Source organism: Chlamydotis macqueenii, chromosome 14, assembly GCF_036417535.1.
Source record: "Chlamydotis macqueenii isolate bChlMac1 chromosome 14, bChlMac1.mat, whole genome shotgun sequence".
Taxonomy (NCBI): Eukaryota; Metazoa; Chordata; class Aves; order Otidiformes; family Otididae; genus Chlamydotis; species Chlamydotis macqueenii.
In genome coordinates, this window is record NC_141569.1 from 7,656,438 (window position 1) to 7,673,292 (window position 16,855).

The 16,855-nt window shown below is 36.7% G+C and overlaps 1 protein-coding gene across 2 annotated transcripts in view; it reads right to left on the reverse strand.

Annotated features, from left to right (window-relative positions):
* GABRG2 (gamma-aminobutyric acid type A receptor subunit gamma2) overlaps window positions 1-14,545 on the reverse strand; it is a 69,767-nt gene extending 55,222 nt beyond the window's left edge. The window contains exon 1 of one of the 2 annotated variants that reach the window (XM_086758860.1): window positions 14,439-14,545. In XM_086758860.1, the coding sequence (XP_086614986.1) occupies window positions 14,439-14,545 (107 nt within the window). The remainder of the gene's footprint in view (window positions 1-14,438) is intronic. The other variant, XM_086758861.1, reaches the window with a different exon arrangement.
* Window positions 14,546-16,855: the final 2,310 nt, after the last annotated feature.

Here is a 16,855-nt window from a genome sequence, read left to right on the forward strand (position 1 = left end):
GACTTTCCTTGGTGGCTGGTACTATTGGGATGGATTCATGTCAACGTCTCCTTACTTCTGTGGGGCATATGAACATCTTAGGTTCTGGATAAGGATCATTAGCACTTCTTCTGAATATGCACCCAGGCAGGGTAATTCAGAGGCAGTGTCACCCCATGCCTGTAGCTGTCTCTGCTGCATCCCATGTCCACTTCTCAAGGCCTCTGCTGTCATAGTAGGTTTGTATTTCTTTGCACCACATTACTATGTAAATAACGCATTCTTCATAGAGTCAGTGCTCGTTACTATTGTCTATATAAAACTATGGTTGTACTATACAAAAAGTCAAACAAATTAGCCATAAACTCCTGGTCAATTAGAGAAATTGCTGTGGCAGCTGAACCAAGTAAAAAAAAGCTGGGGGCAGGTCAAGAAAAGTTCAGATCCAGCAGGCCTGACAACCCCTGTCCTGAGGCCTTGCAAGCTCAGTGTGAAGATTATGGCTTGTCATCAGCAATGGCGATGTTGTGTTGCAGGGCTACACACTACAATTCATAAGTGTTCCTTCCAAGGTAAATGTTGATGCAAAGCTGCTTACAGCTTCCTTTCATATTTATGCCCCACTATGACAAGTGTTTTGGAAAACAATTTCAAAAAGAAATGCCAGGGTTCAGAAAAATATGTGAATGACACAATTTAGATATCTATTCCTTAGAAATAACATCTCACTATTAGGTATATTCAGCTTTTTATGCAAGAACTTCAAAATATTTTTCTGAAAAATGGTAAATTGTTTTTTAATGGTGCTAACAAATAATATGGTGACACTGTAACTTTATTTTAATGAGAAGAAACTATGTATGGCTTCCTTCAGTGTCTTATTTCTCTCTTTTTGGCCTTTCTGTCAGCCTTCAGTAAGTAAAATGTAAGGCACATACGATGCAAATTCTACCTAGCTCTGCGATTTTTGACGTTTGAGTGGGCTACGCATAATGATCACTGCACAGCTTTTCCCATCCCTTATATTTAAATGTGACTATTAAGGCTAGTCAAAACACCAGGAAAATAGGAGCAATTTCTACTTCACACACATACAAACATATATTTCCCAGACTTCTCTTTTTCCTCCAGAAATGTTTTGGCATATCTTTTTTGACTGTCTCTCATCAATATAGTAGAATTTTACTATTATAAATTGTTCATTGTTCTTTTAATGATTGTCTTTGTCAAATGAAAATAAACTTTGTAAGAGAAAGCTACTAGAAGCTGATTTTTTTAAAGTAGATTGTTTTCAAGGATAGAGAAAGATATATGCCTCATAACTTAAAAAGAGGGCAAGAATCAGAAAAATAACAGAGTACAAGAATCAGAACAATAACCAAGTGCAAGACAAAGCTAAGAATGGGTTTGATTAATGTGTGGAACTGGTTGCAAGGGTCAGAAATAGCAGTAGATGTAGCCGTAAACATATTCCAAAAATATTATTTTGAAAGGCTGCATGAGTTTATAAGGTACAATTATTACCAATTTATTTCTGAAATTCCTGGAGAGGAAAAACCACATTAAGGTCTAGGAGACATAGACTCATGTAACCAGAGTTTCAAAATATGTTTAGCAATGGAATAATACAGACTGCAGAAGACATTACAGAGAATGATACAAAATACATAAAGATATACGGACTTGAAAAAGTTTCCTTCAGTTTGAAAGATTATGTAAGAAGATATTTTTTTCTCTGTGTCTTCACTGCAGCTCTGTACTCTGGCTAAGTCAAAGGATCCACTAAACATGCTGCAGAGACTGTTTCAGATATAAACCAAAACATCCCTATATTCAGGCCACAATGTCCAGATCCCCAGCAGGTTTCCTTGGCCCTTTCTCAGAGCTCTATGGAGCATCCACCATGGCATGACAGCTATAAGCTTTTCGGGTGAATCAATACAAGATCAAACAGTGAAAGGCAGCTGCTACCACCTGACATTACTAGGTCATCTTGAACCAGTCCATTCCCAGCTGTGGGAGCTCTGTTTAAGAGGTGTGACACCACCAGCTACATGTGCTGTCATTTATGAAGACTGTACTTTGGTAAGCACTGAAGCCAGATGCGTTAAGATATTTAGGATAGCTGCACAAAGCATCATAGAAATTGCGAATAAGCTAATTGGCAAAATGTAGATAGTTTCACACCAAATTTTCTATGGGTGCAGAGAAGGCACCATGATGTTTGTTTGTCCTTTGTGGATCTTATCCGAAATGCATAATCAGGAACTTTTTAAAAATAGGAAGTCTTCTCATGACTCGAGCAGATGCCAAATGGTACCATCAGGTGAGGATGGAGACCTGAAAACTTCTAAAGAGAGCAAACCTCTGAAATTAATGAAACATGAGCAGAAGCTAAGCATGGATAAAGATGTTTTACTAATTGTAGCGTATCTCCCACATGGATAAATTAATCTTCAGTTTCCTTTGCTACAGCTCAGCAGCTTTTTATGAGCTACAAACCTATGCAGAATAACTGGTAGAGTACTGATGAGAAATTCCACTGGAAGCCACTGAAGCAACACTTCTACATGTAATTTATCCTCCTGAATCCCTGGGGAATTTGGCAAACATACCTCAAAATAATTTGCTAAATAAAGAAAAGGTGCTATTCCAAGCATTACAGTTTTTCAGAAGACATTACTGGTGAAATAATTTAGAAGAGAGGACGTAACTGAAATACACTTGCTGGCAATGTTGGCATTTTTAGCTTATATCTCTCAATATCTCTCAGATTTTCCAGGATTATGCTTTTCATACCGCCAGCTGCTCAGTATTCTGACCCTGGTGCAGAAAACAACGTTGGTAAACATTAAAACACAAGTGAAAGTGCTTTCCTAGATGAGGGCTTGAATGCTTAAAACCTTGCAGAAGAGAACCCCAATTTCACTGTCTCAGCCAGGTTTCCAAGATGTCTGTGTTAAAGAAATACATTCTTCACATGCTGTTTGGAATTCTTGCAAGTAAACTAAAATGAGAAGTCCTATTTAAAATATGTACTCTTTATATTGGGCATAATTTGACTATTAAGCTTAGGTTTTTTCTATTAAATACTTTTATTACTATTTTATTGAGGAGGTCAGAACATTGCATATGCAGGTAACAATTGCACATAACAAATGTTTCTCATTTTTTAATCTGAATATATTTTGTATTGAGTTTAATCACCTCTGTTGCTTGTCTGTAGAGAGATTAAAAGAGATAGTGTTTTGGGGGCCATAACGGAAGAATTGATTTTACCGATATAGTATGTTTCCTCTTTTTTTTTTTTTTTTTTCTTTTCTCCTTTCTTAACAAATTACAGAATTAGGGCTGCAAACAATTTTCTCTTCTAGTACTCTCTAAAAACCTTCACATGCTCAGAAGTCTTTTCAAAGTTACCATGTGAGATAAAATTCTTGGTCTCTGGCCAAAGATTAATTTTATTTCAAAGCTTAAAATAAAATCCACTCACTGAAAATCTGTAAGGCTAAAATTATTCCTATTCCCTTTTAAAATCAAACCTATATAGGGTTTGTTTTCACACATATAGTCCCATGATGACTGAATAGTAAATTCTGGAACACATTATAGAAATAATCCTTAATAGGAGGTGTACCCATGGTAAAAGTTATTGGATGTTAAGTGGTTAAAGTTTATTAAGTGAATATAAAAGTAGTTAAAATGTTTGGATATTAATAGCAAGTAATTTGGAATTGCTTGATTTAATTTCTGAGAAATGAACTTTCTCTAGGGGCAGTGATGGCATGTTAGAGGAAAGAAACACTGTCCTCACCTGGGTGAAACAGGGCTATCTTACTTTAGCAATTTTTTGACATCAAGGAGACAGAGTTGTTGATCAGTATCACAATAACCAGTGGCAGAAAATAATATTTTGATGTTGCTTGCTATTATCTCTTCAATATGGTGTTCAGAGCGTCGTTAGTTATGCTGGACTTGGAAGTTAAGAATTTGGCCCTAAAGATTTGTGGTGACTTTAATCTCATGTGCTGCATTAGAGCTTTATTAAGGTTTTAAGTTGTTTTAGGTGCATGCTTTAAGTTTTTAAAGCAGCTTAGTGAGGTTTTTCAGCATTTCCTTTAGAAACCAGGGAAATAAAATTTAAAAATTCATTATTAATGTAATGTTTATTGTGTTTGCTCTAGAGAGCTTACAAATATTTGATACACTTGTTCAACACAATGCAATCTTTGATACTCATTAATTACTTTGATCCAATAAAAGGGCATCAATATTTGTGATTGTATTCTAAGGTGCTCCAAGTATTTTACTTTTGGTAACCTTCTCCCCTTCACAATTCTTACCTTCCAAGAAAATATTAATTCCTTTACTACATTACAAAACAAAATTGTAGTACTCAAACATATTTGGGTTCATAGCCCTCACAGGCTGTAGGAGTGAAATGCATCATTTCATTTATATATACAGAACCCAAAAGGTGTGTTTTCAGTCTTCAAGTTTAGCTACTAAGACAGTTCTAGGCAATGTAGCTATTATTACATGGATCACGTCTCATCTTCTTTCCCAAGTCATCTTACAGCATGACCACTCCTCCAATCAGAGTTACTTGTGGTAGTGAGTTAATTTTTCTGCTTCTCTTTCCTTGTACTGCATAACTGAGAGCTACTACCAGCTTTCTCACTTGTGTTCCTATTTGAGTATGGCATTTCCCTGGCCTCTAACTTCCAAAACCGATATACAGGCTATCTTCACTTCATGCGAAAGATTGCCTTGGATTTGTCGTCTTTGTTAGCTTGATTATAATAACTCGTCTTTCTGAAACCCTGCAATGGTTTTCTGTTTGAAGCAATAGCAGACTTATTGTCACTATGTTAAAAATGCTGTTTAATTCCAGCCTTCATAATTCACTTCCATATCGCCTTCAGTTCTGCCTCCTATTCACAGTAACTGTACAGCCTTCCTGGGCTCATAGCTAAAGTCCTTACTCTCTTCATTAAGTAACCCTAAGAGCTATCAGTGATTCGTCTGTAGAAGGTTAAGCTGACTGTAATTTTAATTATATATCAATTATTTGATGGCATTCCTCATTGACACTTGTGTGCTTGTTTGCCTTTCATGTGGTGTCTGTTTGGGCAACAGTTTCACACTTGTTATAAAAATATTTGCCACTATCACAAATAAGCATGAGCTAGTGATCTGCATATAGAATTATGTTATTAATATTTTGGGGTCAGATGACTACTTTTCTGCATGCAGAGGTAGCTTGAATCCCTAAATTTTGGAAGAATGGCTCTTAGGCCTATAGAAGTAGAAACCAGAGACATTGTTCAGGATAACAGAAGAGGAAAGATGACTGCAGACTCTGCGATGAACTGTTCTCTCTTGCCTGCACCAGTACCTGCTGTACACCTAACTGAAGCCTTTTTAGTTTTAATCTGCAGTGTGAAGTCTCTTGTGTCTTCCTGAGGTTTTGGGGCGGAAAAGCAGAGTACCTGCTATACCACCCTTTCATAGATTTTACACAGAGTGACCAAGAAATGACTTATCTATCTGACCATTATGGGTATAATTCAGTCTGTTTTGGTGACACACTTTCTCCAGCTTTATCAAACATATGCATGGATCAGTAGGTCCCAGACGTGCATTATCACTTAATAATATCTTGAATAATACATGGTTTAGTAAGGCTTTCTAGCATTATCTCATTAATATTAATTGTGCTTAATTGTTCTCTTTCTTTTTCTCCTTCTCTTTTTCTCTCTCTTGAAAAATAATCTAAGGGAATTACATGAAAGTGGAATTCAGTAGATAATCCGCAATCTGTCGCAGCAGGCAGATTTCTGTTTAGATCTGAAGATATCTTACTACAGATTAACAAAAGCTTCCTATGACCAGAACATACTATTTGTGTTACACAATCTAACATTGAATCACTATTGAAGGAAAATATTCTTTTTCTCATATCACCCACTGTTTTCCAGGGAAATCTGTCAGAATATTATTTTGGGTATGCATGAGATGGTTTTTAAGATGCACTTCTCACCAGTGTATAGAACCATAGGTATTTTTCAGTAGAACGTGGAGCATTCAGAAAGCTTCAGATGATAAATAGCTCCGAATAAAAAAGCTAGCCTTTCATCTCAAGGGTTCACACTGAAGTCCAAAATGACATTCAGTAAAAAATACAATTTCATACATGATTACCTGCATCATTTGGAAAGAGGTAATGCAAGCATAAAAAGTAGATATTTTCTTCTCATTCAATTCCTTCTAAATGCTCGTTATTATCCTTCATTTCTTTTAAATAGTTTTTTTCCATATATTGATGTTTTATTTCTGGTAATAATCTGTATATGTTGGCTCAGGTTTAGTAAAAATGCTGTTTCTTTAATGTTTTGCTTGCTGTCTGCAAACAAATGGAAGTTCTGTCTTATACGACTAATATTTAGTTTCATATACAATGGCCAGATTTCACAGCTAGGCCTACGCATTGTGTTGTACTTCACTGAATATGTGTGAAAATGTCCTTCCACTAAATCTGAAAAAAATAGAACTGATCCTGTAGATAAGAAAATCTGACTTGCACATCAGGGCTTTTCTTCCTTAAAGATAATAATTTGTTGCATTGAGATTCTTGTATATATTACTGAAGTTTTATTACCTGCTGTCACTTTGCAGTAATCATAATATAATGATTACTTTGAGTCACATCGATTGTATATCATGCCATGTAGTTTGCATCTGGCAGATGCCAACAGCAGAATGTAAGAGTGAAAGATCGGGGCGAGAATGTAACGATGCATCCCTAGTAAAATCTCTCAATTTCCAGAAATATGCTGGTATAGATTTCCTGTAACGAAGTATTACCACTGAGTTTAGTGGACTTCGAAGTATTTTTCTTCTTTTTGAATCTGTATAAATCTTTGAGCTCTGCATTACCTCACTGATTAGAAAGGAAACAATTCTCAAAAGTTTTCAGGCAGCCAATGATAATTTCATTGGGTGCTCTATGCCCTTTATATAACAGAAAACAAGTAATGCTTCTGTAGTCAGCTTTTTCTATGTTGGCTTCACATGCAAAAGCATTATGCAGCTGAGGTAGTCATTTACACGCGAAGGTGTTTGCTACATTTCTCTTCTGCTTAAGCAGTCACTGCTGGTTTTCAGCAGCATTAAAACCTCTTTTTCTTGACAGTAGTTGTGTTAAAAATATTACACAGTTATATACATAAGAGGATATCATTGTGTGTCAGACTGAATACCCAATACTCAGTCTGACAAGACTCGCATATTAATTTCTTGTCACAACTATACTAATACCCCAGATTCACACTAGATGTAATCCTCACTGTTCTTTCAGTAGCTTTATTCAGCCTACCACCTTCTCACCTCTTTTACCTCACTTTGTCTCTGCCAGTTGGCAGGTGCTGGGACTTGTGAAAATATGTACCCACTATCTCTCTCTTCCCACACTTTATTCGTATGGATGAAAAGAAAAAAAAAAAGATAGTTTTTTGTAAATTTCTCACATTGAAGGGAGATGGTTATACATTCTCATATAAATGAGTTTCTAACCACTTCATATGACAAGTCTAAATGCAATATTATTTTTTTTTTGTTTCCAAAGATAAAATTAAATTGTTTTCTCCACCTTCTGGCTTAGTGCAAGGCTGAGTTTCTTCTTAATTGGCAGAATCAAATAAGCAGCTTACTTCTGGACATCACAGATAGAAAACTGGACCCAATTCAAACAACAGCAAAGCTCCTACTTTGTGCACTGGGGATCTCCTGAGCCAGGAGCTTACCTAAATAAAATGCCCGTAAAGACAATACGCTTCTATAGGTGTACACACTGGTGAATTCATACTTTCATGGTATGATTTTTATTAGCATCATGACAGTTTGAGCCCTAACCCAGTATCAAAAGGATGCATGTGATGAATGTTAAGTTTTAAGTCATCAGAAGTCACTCATCACACTGAGTTTAAAATATCAGTGCATTTAGAACATTTTATGCTGTTCCTTTCTCATCTTTCCTTCAGCTAAAATAGCTCTTCACCCTGTTTTTTTGTGCTTTGGATATATTCAGTGTTGGCAATCGTAGTCTCTAATTTCACTAGTGCTCAACAAGTTTGGTTTTAGTCTCTTTCTATGAAATAGGTTCTTCCTTACCTAATAATTATAGTTACTTGACTATGGTGATGGACTTTTCCTGCAATTTATGGTTCTTTCCTAGTACTTTCTGCAGCCTTTTTATTCATAATATATTGCATGTATCTTGTTCTAAGTCAAGAGCCTCCACCTTTGAGCCCAGAAAGCATACCTCTACTTCCAGTGAAGTTCCCTGGACATCTATTTCTATCATCAGTTGTCTTATATTTTCTAAAAAGATAAATAGAATCATAAAATCATAGAATCATAGAATGGTTTGGGTTGGAAGGGATCTGTAAAGGCCATCCAGTCCAACCTCCCTGCAAGGAGCAGGGACATCTCCAACCAGATCAGGTTGCTCAGAGCCCCGTCCAACCTGGCCTTGAATGTTTCCAGGGATGGGGCATCCACCACCTCTCTGGGCAACCTGGGCCAGTGTTCCACCACCCTCAGTGTAAAAAATCTTTTTCCTAATGTCCAGTCAGAATCTACCTACTTCTATTTTAAAACCATTACTCCTTGTTCTATTGCAACAGGCCCTGGTAAGAAGTCTGTTTCCATCTTTCTTAAAGCCCCCTTTAAGTGTTGAAAGGCCACAATAAGGTCTCCCACTAAACATGTCTCTTTCTCTTTTACTGTCGTAAAATCTCCCTGGTTCTTGTTCAGATCTTTCATTCACAGAGAACAAATTCCGGTCTTGGATGGAGAAAATCCTTTATGTCCAGAGGGCCAGGACAAGACCTATGTGTGACTTAAGATCAATTTACATTACAGTCTGTGGGCTGAAGTGCAGTGTAAAGCTTAAGCTGATCTTTTATAGAGAACAAAAAAGAAGGAATGAAGAAAAAAAGTGTTTAGAAGTATTGTAAATCATTTAGCTGGAATGTAGGTTGAGAGCTTTCTGGAAAAAGTAAAAGCATTATGCAGTGTAAGAAACACTTCTTGAAGATCTTTACTGAGTTATAATTTAACTTTGGGTTATTTCCCAGTTCTTACTTGTTAACACGTAACTACCTGTAAGAATTTACACTGCATAGGCCCTGGCTTTTACCTTACCAACTCTGACTTCAGTGGGTCAGGGATTGCAGAGAGGATAAAACTAGGCATGTCATGTGAGGAGATTGCTAAAACTGCTGAGATTTTCAGCATTAGATATAGGATAGGATGTTGATTTCTTAGTAGACCTAACTGGGAAAATGGACAATCAAACCTTACCATCTGGGTTAAAGGGAATTTATTTTGCAATAAATGTCCATCAAAAAAGTACAACACTAGATAGGCTATGATACATGAATGTTAAAAAACCTCTTCAGTTTTAACGTCCCTATGTCAACCTTTTTTGTGCGTATATTTTCTAAGTCTGAATTAATATTAAGCAAGCCCCCAGCTAGCATTGTATTCTTCACTGCAATTCTCACATAATCTACTTCTTTTTCTGTATAAGACTGTGAGGCTGCAGATACAATAGTTTGTAAAGCAGCAGTTCAGACTGTACCAATGAAGCAGAGAACCACAGTATACCTGAGTTGTTCTGTTGAATATTAAAAAAAAAAAAAAATCAAATTATTACACTAATAGAATCTTTATATCTAGGAGCATACAGAACTTTTGTATCTAGAGTGGCTGAACATAACAAGGGAAAGCCTACAGGGTACTGAGCTAGCTTCAAATGAACTGGTGCATCTCCACATTGCAGGAGGTACTGACCTTAAAACCACCTCTGCTTCAGAGCTTGCTTGAATCTGTCTCTACAAGGTACTGTACTGATCAGTGCGGATGTACTCTAAACAGGCATAAGAGGCAGAGTATGAAAAAAAAATTAGCCTTCCAATAAGCATGTGCATCTGTTATTGCTCACCTGTGTCTAATGCTTTATCTAATCCTTTCATAATTCATGCTTTCAATTCACAATTTAGTTTCTTGTTGGAGAAAGTGATAGTCATTACTTAAGTATGTAAGAATTTAATTGGTTTGGGACTGAGACTTGGAATGAGTTTCCTTTGACCAGACATTTGGTTATTTTCCCTTCTTCTGTTCACTTCATCAGAGTCTTCCTCCTTTTTACATTTTTGTGCAACTGTTACAGAATTTGACATATGCCAACAGAGCAAATGTAGCATAAAGAGGAAACAATGCAAGCATAATAGAAATCAACAAGATACTTTTTTCTCCTGATCAGCACTGATCAAGAATAGTTTAAACTTAAGACCCAAAAGCATTACGTGGATGGCCATGAGGAAGACAAATAATATGAATCACATGGGAAGTACTACGTTAAAAGTGTAGATTTGTTTCCTAAGCTATTTTTATTGTAGTTAGTTTGTATATTTTTTTTTATGAACAAGTTTAACTTCTCAGTTTTTCAAGGATTCAAACTTTCTGAAAGACTTTCTAACATCATTTCGCATATTCATTAGAGTATTTTGGAAGTTGAAATAAATGAATTTTGGCATGCAGGCTATGGTTAGTTGGTATAGTCACTAAAGCAGAAGTTAAAGGACTTAATCCTCATCTCCAGGTATATACTTGCAAGTAAGGAAACAGTGTTTGTAATCCTTTTTTCTCCATCAGGTTATTAATAATGAGATAGCGAGAATTTTACTTAATTGTTCAAATCTATTTTAGATCAGTGGTTTTGGTAGGTGTTTTTATCACACTAATAGTTGTTTCAAGTCTGTATGCCAACATTAGAGCTCATAGCTGTCAGGAATGTAGCATGGCCGTGAAAAACTCAAAGGTGGTCTTGCCCTCCTTGCTGGCCCTGAAATGTTCAGATAGAATGCAGTTCATGTGTCCATACAGCCTCAGCTCTGCTGATACAAACATGGTAGTATATAGGCTAGTCAGCACTAAATATTCAGTTTCATAGTATTATGACAAGAATAAAGTCATCATTTAACAGCACCTAGATTCACATCATCTGTCATGACACTTCTTTCAAAGGGACCATTCCTAGTTAGTTGAGAAGTTGTCTCTTGCTGAGCAACATCTTATTCCAGTAATGCTCTGGCTGAATTCAGTGGGATCTCTGACTTAGTGTTAGTGCTATATACTGTGAAAAAGTATTGGAAGCTAGTGTAGGTATAACTACAGCTGCAGGATTAATACCAAACTGATGTTAGCAACCTGTACAGTAATTCTGAATAACTGTTCAGCTTAGGGATATTCAGGCCCCTTTTAATCATTGTTATTGTATCACTTATCACACAGTGCAAGAACCCAAGTGACACTGCTAGTACTTAACAAGAACACAACAATTTTATTTACTCCCATGTTCAGTAATTTCCCAGTAAAAATACGTATAGTCACATATGCACCAAACTATTTTGGTGCTGAAATTATCGCCTTATTTTTTTTTTTTTTTTTCTGATCAGTCTTGACAGTTTTCAGTTGTAGGTATCTAGCTGCAGCATAGAAACATTGCCATGACACTACTTGGGCACTAATGAGTGAAAAAATAGAAGTAGCTGATGTCCATCTGGACAGTAATTTGCATTGTGTTCATGACAATTTGTTAAAGCTAATTACTATGCAAAAATAACTAATAAAATTTATATGTAAATGATGTGCAGAGTATAGCTTTAAACCTATTTGAAACTTTGCTGCTCTGAGTGAGCTATATTAAATATAATGTTAATTGCCTATTATAGGTTCAATAAGTGTAATCATATAATTAGTTCCAATTAAACCATATATTAAGATTTGTAAATACTAATATATTTTATTTACATTTCTAAAGTGTTTCTAAACCCCAATATTTTGATGCACAACTTTCAGAAATTTGGAGTTTGGTCTGATAAGATGATGAGGGAACTTTATGCAAGAAGTTTGCAGTACAGTTATGAATATCAAGAAACAAATTGGAAGAAAGCACTTCCTAAAATTTTAGTGTATACACTTGTAAGGATGTACTCTGTGCATCTAACAAAACTAATACATAATTATTGTAAAGGTAAAATACTGCAGTTCTGTAGTATGATATTTGTTCTGGATTCGTTGAAATAATCATTTGCTGAAGTCAATGCTAGAATTTTAGCTACTTCCATTAATGCCTAGATGATGCTTTAACTTTCCTTTTCTTCCTAATCTTCTAAATGTCAACAATTGTGCAGCAATTAATTTCTCTATGTGGTATTTTTTTTTTATTAATAGGGGAAAAACTTTTGCACAGTATTGGTAGTCAATGTTCATGTGTTCAATTACTTTGATCAGATTCTGCAAATACTTGAAGTTTTGTGTAATCTGATGATGTCAACACATTTATTCACATGCAAAACATGGAGCAGATACGTTAGTGTTCAGTTGCATTGGCCTTTAAAAATTCTAGTGTCCAAGATGAGCAACACATAATACAGCGATATTCCCCTCCTGCTGAAGAGTTTGATGAGTTTTTAACAAAGAAAAACTTTAATCCTGGCTGTAAATAAACTATATTTAAGTTCAGCTTTTGTACTTCTGTTGCCACATGAGTTTCCAAAACTAATTGTAAGGTTTCTTCCACAACAGAAGGATAAAAGGGTCCTGATTATTAGAATTAAAATCATATTTGGATTTTGATTCATTGAAATTATTTTCATGAAACACTAAGGATAATTTCCTCTTTACTTCTAGCTTTTAAATATTGTTTCTCTGTTATTTATTCTTCAAAATTATGAGGTCAGGAAGCTGTCAGAGGAAACCATCTTGGCTATCAGATTGCTTTGAACAAAAATGAGAACCATTTGCTGAGATAAAACTTTAATTTGCTTTATGAAGAGTTTCTTTTAAACCTTATGAAATAATTTTAGCAAAATTCATCTCAGGATATGTTATTCTGAAAGATGAGTGAAAAGAAGGAAGTGTGTTAAAATAAATATCTAGTATTATTTTAGTGGAAGTTATATGTTGAAATAATCTTGAGAACCTGCGTTCATGAAATCCTGTAAAAGCTCTATTCACGTAGTAATCATAAATTATTCTGTAAGAATTGGAGATAATTTACACCTGTCTTGCTCTCACTAACAAAGTAGCCCTCATGGTAAGCTCACAAAGTTTTGTTCTACTTTGTATTCCATTTTCAACCATTTTAAGCTTCACTAAGTGTTTTTTTGTGTGTGTGTGAAGAAAGTTTCTCTAAAACCACACAACTTTTAATTTCCCTGGCCAATAATTTTGGCCTTTTATTTTGCTTAGAACTTAAATCCTACCAATGCAGCTACAAAGTTTGATTTTTCTTAAGCAAAAAAAAAAAGCCAACAGAAAGAACTCACTTTTTAGTATGGTAGTGTCCAGGTAAAAGGAGGGGAGAAGAAAGCAGATAAATTTGAATGAGGAGCCTGTATGAATACAACATTAATAGTAAAAAGAGAGTGGGTGCTAACTTCTCTAATGTGTCAATGACAACATGGCTTATGCAGCTGGGACGGAAAGTCTATTACCACTTGAGAGGCCAGGTACTTTGCAGTGCAGTGCTACTTTCTCATCTAACCTGTTAAATGCACAGTCCACAATTTTTTGTAAGAATGTCTGTTTCAGCGTAATGTTTGACACTGCAGCAACACTCACTCTCCCCCTCCACTTTCGATTCATCCACATACAGAATCCTTCTTTCTCTGGTATGAAGATTTTTACTTTTTCATGTTTATGTGTACGATACATGTACACAGCATGCACAGGCTGTCTTAAAACAGTTCATGTTTCAGTATGAGGGGATAAACGCCTTTGTAAACACTCATCTCATACGATCAGCGAACACCATTGCATCCCAGGGCCGGGTCCATCCGCGTTCAAAGCGCTTCGGGGTCGGGAAGCCCCTCACTGCCCGCCGCGGAGGGGCTGTGCGGGAGCTGCGGCTCTGTCCTTGGTCCTGAACCCGTGCGCTGCCTCCCTACAGCCGGAACAAGCGGACGGCGCTTCCCAGCCCACAGCCCGGGCACAGCCATGATGAGGCTGCTTAGGTGGAAACCAGCATCAATGCACTGATATTCTGACCACAAAACACAGCTGTATTATAACACCATACACTGTAGCAAACAGTAATTCAGCGATAAAAGGCTGCATTAATATGACATCAAATTCCATGAAACATCCGGCATGTACCACCATCGCACACACCCGCTGCTTACCCTCCCTGTCTGTTTCAGAGCGACAACAATTGTAAGAGAAATAAAACATTGTAAGATCTCAGCTGCTAGGAGATAGATGAATGTAATGCCATTATCCAAATCTCCGGTATTCTCACCATAGCTCTGCAAATTTGCAAACAGATTCTTCACCCCCCAGCCCGCCCCCCCCCCCCCCCCCCAGTAGAATCAGAAAGCACATCTTACCACTGGATGAGAGAGAGGAATAGAAGTGCCAACACCATCATTTTGAGAGAAAATGCAGGATTCAAGAATGCAGTGCTCCCCAGGCTTGTTGGATTTGGAGAAATCATCTCTTTTTCTTCACCCCCCGCCCCCCCCCCCCAGTTTTTTTTTCCCCTTTCCTCTTGGTTGCAGATGGATCCGTCCCCTTCTTTATTTTTTTTTTTTTGGTAGTAGTTCTCCCCCCCTCCCTACCAGGTCCCGTCAGTGGGATGATACATTGCGCCCAGCTGCGGGAATTAATATGCAGGGGGACAGAAATTAGATCTGCACAAGCCCTTTGCAGATATAATCAGAAAGCGTCAGCTCAGGCAGCAGCTTCCAAATCTAGGGGAATAGTATATTTGGGAGAAAAAAAAAAATTCCAAAACAAAACCACAGACGCTCACAGAATAAAAACAGTTAAGGAAAAAAGAAACACATACACATGCACACATTTACAGAACCACTCACACCCATGCAGCAAAATCCAATAAAGCAATAGAAAGAGTAAATGAGAGAAGAAGAGAAAAAAAAAAAAAAAAGCAAAGAAAGAATAAAGCAATGGAGCTTCTGCCTGAATGCAGATTAACTCTGAGGTCAAAGTGGAAATGATGCACTCTGCTGCAGCACAGATTAACACATGCGTGGTGTCAGCCAGGGTGCTTTTTAACCTTTGATTACACATATGCAGGCAGCCTGGATTTTCATTTTGGAGGCAAGAAGGATTTGGCAGGCATAAAAAGGGGGGTTGGAAGGAAAAGCTTGCCCTATGCTGCTGAGCATCCTCATTTTTCTAAACGGCCAGGAAATCGTGATTGCAAAAGAAAAAAAAATGAAAGGATGGATGGGGGAGTGGAAAAGGGAGGGATAGTTGTTGCTAAGTAACTCAGGAAATGGGGAAAGCAGCATTGGTGGAGTCAGTATGAATGAGGTGATTTAGTGTGTGATAGGATTAGGAGGAACATGTAAGGTTTTTATCTCCCCTCCCTCTAATAAAATCAGGCTACACAGACACAGGAAATGCTTCCTGGCCAGAGAGGAAACACTAGATGGCTATAAAAGCTGGATCTTGCCAAATTTCAGAACAAGAATCCCAAGCTCCATTATAAAAAAATGCAATTTAGCAGCTGCTAATGAAGTAAAAATTTCAGAGAATCTTATGATTTTCCAAAGTAAGGTCACTTCAGTCTAAAATAGGTACTTGGACTGTGAATTACAATAAGAAATGTTTTATTTCCCCATTTTTTTTTCTGCCTAAAACCAAATCAAATGTGGCCAGCATCAAGCCTCCCCAATGCTGTTTATAAACTGGGAGAATGATGTGCAAACATGATAGGAATAGAGAGATGTGACCTAACACTGTTTCATTCCAAGTCCCTCTTTCTAAAACTCAAGGGAAAAATAAAGAAATAATTCTTCTAAAGGATACTTAAGTGGATAGAAAGTTAAACGCTCTTGATAGAATAAAAGCATAAAAATTTTCCTCCACACTTGGATCCTGCTCAAACCTGCCAATACCAAGGCCAATCTGGTAACTCCCAATGTCCAAATGCAGAATGAAATTAATCCATAAAAAATCAATAGTTACAGTAGTTGCTGTCCCAGATTCTCAAAAAACATAGATCCAGCCCTCAAGCTGTTTTGTTTGTTTGTTTGTTTCCAAACACAGTATCTTTAACTATTCATTAAGCAGTAGATCAATGTTATTAGGTGGAAAAAATACATCTTGGCCCCTGGGTAATTCTGTGATAATTCAAGCCCATATCTGACACTGTCACTGTATTTTTATCAGTGTTTCCAAACAAAGTAACAAGTTATGAACCTGGTTCTTAATATTTCCAGTCAACAGTCCTATTCTTAATTAAGAAACAGCTTGTGAAATACAGCCAATTCAGAGATAAAAAGCTATAAAATATTCCAAATGCTTTCCCTGTATTTTTCTCTCTCTCTCAGTATATTTATGTGTGTGTATATATATCTATGTATGTATATTCAAATATCGACATTTGCTCATGGTTCATTTCATTGCCTGTGAACATGACACTTTTGTGGTTTTATTGCTGTAATCTCTCATCAGTTATCAGAACATTCCTTTGAAGGTTAACAATGCTGTGTATGTTTTGATGAGGGAATCAAAATTGTTGATAGCTAAGAATTTTAACTGTGCAAATAGTTATTGTATCAGCTATAGCAAATATGTCTGCTGTAACATAGGGAACATCAGCTTTACACTGCACTTTATTTACCGAAGTTGGTCACATAGTGTAGTTTTTCACATCCTTCTTGTCTGAAAACAGTTCCTGGACTTCCTACAAAGTTGTTATGCAGTTTCACTCCAGAGGCTCAGCTCATTATTCTTGTTGAAAGAGGCGAGGGGTCTGCAATAGAAGAAAAACCTG